Below are 6,558 nucleotides of genomic sequence, written 5' to 3'. Positions count from 1 at the left end.
TCACAGAGTCCAGCTCTGTCAAGTGTTCAGCTGATGGTTTTCTGGACAGATCAGGTGTCTGAGAAAACATCGGCAGACATTTAAAGTAAACCGGCTAAAACCTGACCCAAGAAATAATTTGGCAAAAAAATTTTATATGAAGTCTTTTTTTCTCAATGTATGAAAAATAAAGTCTAAATAAAATAAAATCTATCACTATGAAATATTTCAGGAATTATAGTGCCAAATATATCCACCAGGGGGCACTAAGTGTCAAAATTGCTACAAGCACAAAACGTGTATATACACTGCTCAAAAAAAATAAAGGGAACACTAACACATAGATCTGAATAAAACATTCATTAAATACTTTGTCCTTTCCATAGTTGAATGTGCTGATAAAGTCAGACAAAAATGATCAAAAATCAAATGTATCAACCCATGGAGGTCTGGATTTGGAGTTATACTCAAAATGAAAGTGGAAAAACACACTACAGGCTGATCCAACTTTGATGTAATGTCCTTTAAACAAGTCAAAATGAGGCTCAGTAGTGTGTGTGGCCTCTGCGTGCCTGTATGACCTCCCTACAACGCCTGGGCATGCTCCTGATGAGGCGGCAGATGTTCTCCTGAGGGATCTCCTCCCAGACCTGGACTAAAGCATCCGCCAACTCCTGGACAGTCTGTGGTGCAACTTGGCATTGGTGGATGGAGCGAGACATGATGTCCCAGATGTGCTCAGCTGGATTCAGGTCTGGGGAACGGGCAGGTCAGTCCATAACATCAATGCCTTCGTGTTGCAGGAACTGCTGACACGCTCCAGCTACATGAGGTCTAGCATTGTCTTTCATTAGGAGGAACCCAGGGCCAACCGCACCAGCATATGGTCCCACAAGGGGTCTGAGGATCTCATCTCGGTACCTAATGGCAGTCAGGCTACCTCTGGCGAGCACATGGAGGTCTGTGCGGCCCTCCAAAGAAATGCCCCCCCACACCATTACTGACCCACTGCCAAACTGGTCATGCTGGAGGATGTTGCAGGCAGCAGAACGTTCTCCACGGCGTCTCCAGACTGTCACGTCTGTCACATGTGCTCAGTGTGAACCTGCTTCCATCTGTGAAGAGCACAGGGCCCCAGTGGTGAATTTGCCAATCTTGGTGTTCTCTGGCAAATGCCAAACGTCCTGCACAGTGCTGGACTGGAAGCACAACCCCCACCTGTGGACGTCAGGCCCTCATACCACCCTCATGGAGTCTGTTTCTGACTGTTGGAGCAGACACATGCACATTTGTGGCCTGCTGGAGCTCATTCTGCAGGACTCTGGCAGTGCTCCTCCTGTTCCTCCTTGCACAAAGAAGGAGGTAGCGGTCCTGCTGCTGGGTTGTTGCCCTCCCACGGCCTCCTCCACGTCTCCTGATGTACTGTATGTCTCCTGGTAGCGCCTCCATGGTCTGGACACTACGCTGACAGACACAGCAAACCTTCTTGCCACAGCTGGCATTGATGTGTCATCCTGGATGAGCTGCACTACTTGAGCCACTTGTGTGGGTTGTAGACTCCGTCTCATGCTACCACTAGAGTGAAAACACCGCCAGCGTTCAAAAGTGACCAAAACATCAGCCAGAAAGCATTGGAACTGAGAAGAGGTCTGTGGTCACCACCTGCAGAACCACTCCTTTATTGAGTGTGTCTTGCCAATTGCCTTTAATTTCCACCTGTTATCTATTCCATTTGTACAACAGCATGTGGAATTGATTGTCAGTCAGTGTTGCTTCCTAAGCGGACAGTTCCATTTCACAGAAGAGGGGTTGACTTGGGAGTTACATTGTGTTGTTTAGGTGTTCCCTTTACTTTTTTGAGCAATATATATATATATATATATATATATGTATGTATATATATATACACAGGAATTTATATCCACTAAACGTTTGGATGAATGTCTAAACCTCACCAGCTTGTATTGTCAAACTTTTCATTTTTGCACACTTCAATAAAGTTTCTGAACAAACCTGGACGCAAAGAATTACGTTTGTGTTTGTTATTTTCTGTCTGCTTTTCTCTGGAGAAAATTCCATGTATATATATATATATATATATATATATATATATATATATATATATATATATATATCCCCTCAGGAATTTGTTAGACAATCTCAGGAATTAGTAGAGTAAGCCTTAGAATGACTCAAGTAGTTTTGGACTGAGTCAGGTAGTTCTAGGAATGAGTAAAGTCATCTTCGCAATAAGTGGGGTTGATCTTGGAAGGAGTTAAGTGCCCTGTCAATTACCAAAATAGTTTTAGTGATAAGTAAAGTAGTCCCAAGATTGATTGAAGTGGTTGTAGGAATTAGTGAAGTAGTCCTAAGAATCAGTAAATTGCCCATCATGGCTGCCATGCAGGTGCATTTGGCGTGCTAGGAACATAAGGCCGCTCATGTTGATGTGAGGTAACATGTCACCTGCACAAGCTGAAAAACTGACTTAAATGCTAGATGCACTCATGCAAACAAACGCATCAACATGAGGTCAGAGGTAAACAAAATGAGGGATTGCGTTGCTCAGCTCCCCTCTGACTCTTTTCTCTTGTACCGCCATGTCGATGGTTTTTCCTCCCTGCAGCACAGTGACAAACACTCATGTCTAATGTTTGGCAACAGATCGGTAAACTGTTATTTACAGAAAAGCCCCAGAAATACCACATAACTGGCAGACTGGCCTTTTCCCTCTTTCAGAGTCCAAATACTTCCTCCACAGGAGACCTCCAGTACTGAGGGTTGTGGCTGAGGCCCTGCTGCAGTGTGTACTGGTTGGGAACATTGTGAACGTGGCAATGATGTCCCGGCCCTTAGGGGTGGGGGTATATGGAACTTCTGTCAGCGTAGGTATTGTCTGGGTGTGTCATTACTCGACTCATTCCATTTTCCTCTTCAGGGATTGGCCGAACTGACTCCCAGGGGGGTATAAAGCCATAAGGGGCCAGTGTCCTGGCTGCCAACACCAACTGCAGCGCTGGTGCAACTCCGTTTGGTTTCGTTTGATTGTGAGGTAGGATTCACCAGTTTTCCAGTTTCCTCGTTTGGTTTTCCTGGTTTCTTATTGGTTAGTTTAGGATTTTAGCTTGGCCGCATGGCTGGTTTATGGTCTGCCTTCATCTTTTGTTTCTTTTGGCCAGGTTTCCTTCTCTCTTATTACTTTTATTCACATTAAAATTCTTTTTAAACATTGCTGTCCTGTGTGGTCTGTTATATGTTATGGTTCCTTTATGCCACAAGTGTCCAGCTCCGGTCCTTGAGGGGCACAGTCCTGCTGGTTGTCCATGCTTCCCTGCTCCAACACACCTAACTCAAATCAATCAGTCAATTTTATCGGTCGTTGGGTCCATTTCAAATCAGTCCAATCAAATAAAAGATACTTTATTCATCCCCGAGGGGAAATTCAAGCTTCAAGCCAGCTCGTCCAAGGTTTGACATACAGATATTTATATTTGACAGGTTTACAGAACAAAACTGATACTTAGGCCTTGCAGCCAGTTTTTTTTTTCTCCCAGACAGCCAAGCAGCGCGCCCATCCAACTCGCCATCCGTGAGTGGAGGGAGGGGTGAGGTCAGGAGAAGACGGTGAAAGATAGGAGAGTGTGTCTGTAACAGTGGGTTTGAGGCAGATGTGAGGCAGGTGTGTTGGAGCAGGGATACGTCAAAAGCCTCCAGGATAGCGGTCCTTCAGAGCCGACTTTGGACACCCTGCTTTATGCTGAGGCTTGTTTGAATTAGAGAACGTAACAATTATCTATATAGAACCTGTTTTGCAGGCTGTTTTCTGCCCAAAATGCACATGAAGCTCCCTCACGTCTCCTCTCTCTTCAGAACGTCCGTATCACTTTAACAGTGGAGGGTGTGTTCACACACCAGGCCCACAAACTATGTCACCTGCTCAGGTGTGTTCAGGCTTTCTCATTCTCTCTCTTGATCTTTGGTGAATACACCCGGCAGCTTTTATCTCCACAGGAGCACTTAGGAGGTTTAAAGCGACAATAGTTGCCTCATACTGTCCGGCAGGTCAACTGCTGTCCATATTCCTACAGCAATAGATACAATATCTAACTAAACATGACTTTTTTTCCTTTTTAAGGACACACACTCGGCTGTAACTGGAGTTCTGAACCATTTTATCTTCCACCCTGACCTCAACGTAATCCGGCTGCGTTATGGAGCGTCTGAAGTTGGTCCTGCAGTACTTCCAGTCCAACTCTGAGTCCATCTCCAACGGCATCTGCATCATCCTGGCTCTGGTCAGCGTCAAGCTCTACACCAGCTTCGACTTTAACTGCCCATGCCTTCCTCAGTACAACAAGCTCTACTCTCTGGGAGTGATGATCGTACCGCCCATTATATTGTTCTTCTTGGGGGTCCTAATCAACAGGCATACAGGGGTCATGATGGACGAGTGGATGAGACCTGTTGGCAACAGATCCAAAAATCCTGCAGTTGTAAAGTGAGTAACTAAATCCAGTGGAACAGGCGGACGTTTCACTGCCCAGTGAAATCTCTGGTGCTGGTGCAGGTATCTGAGCAGGTACAGCCAAGTTTTATCCCCACGGTGACGCTGTCAGAAGTCAAAACCTGTTTTCAGACTTAATCTGTCAGCATGAGAAGACAAAACGCAGCACGCTATACAAACACAAAACTCCTCCTCAGTACAGAACTGAGGAGGGGGAAGATTTAAAACATAGCATGAGGAATTTCCACATACTAGACTTCTTCATGCTAAGCTAGGCTAACCATGTTCTGATGTGAAACTCATCAATCAAGGACGACCCTGATGACCACACAGGAAGTCTTTCCTTCCACATGTCATCACACCTTTTGATCATTCGTTTCCAGGCAACGGCTCAAATAGAAAAGAGTCTTTACTGCTGTTTCCAACATTTTAAACTGCTGTGTTTATTTAGCTTTGTTCTGTTTTTCCATTGTTTTTCCATTTCTTTGTTTTTGCACATCCGCCTGGTCCACCTGCTGTCTATCTGTCTTTCTGTCCATCCATCTGTTTGTTCTGTTTACTCTGAAACGCTACAACGTTATCCTGGTTTCCTGCAGAAGGAAACTCAACAGGCTAAAAGAGAAACTGAAGCATAAACTATGATCTTCCTACAGATACCTGTTTTCGGCCATGCTCCAGAGGGCCCTACTGGCCCCGATGGTGTGGATACTGGTCACCTTGTTGGATGGAAAAATCTTCATCTGTGCTTTTAGTGTGAGTGTAGACCCTGGACTGTTCTCAGGTATCTAAACCAGATGAAAAACACTCGCTGGATGGACGATGCTGTTATTTCTGTGTGATGTTCGGTGTGACGTGTTTCCTCAGGTGTTCCCAACAACACGGGTCTGGATGTGGTGAAAATTATGGCCAAAGTTCCGTGTAAGGAGGACATCATTTTCAGAAACAGCTCTTTCCGTAAAGCGGTGTCCCGCTACATCCGCTGCTATTCGCAGGTAAACCTTTCAGCCATTTATACGAAACTAATGAAGACTTTCATTCAGAGATGAGTTGTCACAGTTGTTTATTTTCATATTATATAATAAAAATATAACATCAATGACTTTAACTTTCTGATGCAAATTCAATAAAATTCAACAACCTTTAATGAAATTAAGGTTAAATGAATCCGAACTGCTTTTTGAACATGGAGGAAGGTCAGAAAGTCCATAAAGCTGAGCAGGAAGTTGAACCGTGGTGTTGAGGCCCTGCTTAGGCTACAGTTGACGTGCTGATGATTGAGCCTTTGTTTGTCGCCTGCACACACCCGCCACACACTACAGCTGCTGACTGATGGCTCTTTGGCAGTACATCACAGTCATTTGGTCACATGACTGATGGCTTTTGTCGCCTCTCACCTTCCTGTCTAGGCGGTCGGCTGGTCCATCCTCCTGTTTCTGATCGTTCTGGGAGCTCTGGGACGCCTCATCAAGCCGTGCTTCGATGATCACGCCACCTTCCTGCAGACACGATACTGGAGCAACTACCTGGACGTGGAGCAGAAGCTTTTTGACGAAACGTGCGTCCTACACGCCCGCGACTTTGCCCGAAAATGTGTGGTGCAGTTCTTTGAGGACATAAGAGAGGACACTGTGCTTCGTCTTCCACATCCGTCCTCCATCGCCAACATCAAACAGGAAGAAGAGGACAGAGAGGAGAAACTTCATGGGATAACAAAGCAGGATCAGGTGGACCAGCTGCTCAACAAGTGGTACTACAGTAAACCTGAACTGGATGTGACCCGGATCGCCCACAGACCCAGAGCTTGTGTTACCTGGGAGGACCGAGAAGGGAAGACGTTGTACTCAGATGTTTAGGATGGATGTGGAGTATCCGTCTTAAACTGATGAAGATCTTTCAGCTCCATGGAGCTGGATCAGAGACATGACAGGACATCATTCAGTCCTGATAGGATGCAGCTGTAGGAGTCTGAAAGGTGTAATCAACCCTTTACACACCAACTGTTTAATGACCTTAAACTGGGACCACTGGGACTGATTCAGCCTCTGCTTGTTTTCCTTTAACACTATGTACACCAT

The 6,558-nt window shown here is 45.4% G+C and overlaps 1 protein-coding gene across 1 annotated transcript; it reads left to right on the top strand.

Moving 5' to 3' along the window:
• Nucleotides 1–4,190: 4,190 nt before the first annotated feature.
• calhm3 (calcium homeostasis modulator 3) lies at nt 4,191–6,336 on the top strand (the record flags this gene model as incomplete). Its single annotated transcript, XM_079248862.1, has 4 exons — nt 4,191–4,477; nt 5,137–5,264; nt 5,348–5,475; nt 5,890–6,336. 4 exons carry the CDS (start codon nt 4,191–4,193, stop codon nt 6,334–6,336), a joined length of 990 nt encoding a protein of 329 aa, XP_079104988.1.
• Nucleotides 6,337–6,558: the final 222 nt, after the last annotated feature.

Source organism: Telmatherina bonti (assembly GCF_933228915.1).
Source record: "Telmatherina bonti genome assembly, chromosome: 11".
NCBI lineage: Eukaryota > Metazoa > Chordata > Actinopteri > Atheriniformes > Telmatherinidae > Telmatherina > Telmatherina bonti.
The sequence above is the reverse complement of the archived record's forward strand: the minus strand, read 5'-3'. Positions and strand labels throughout refer to the sequence as shown.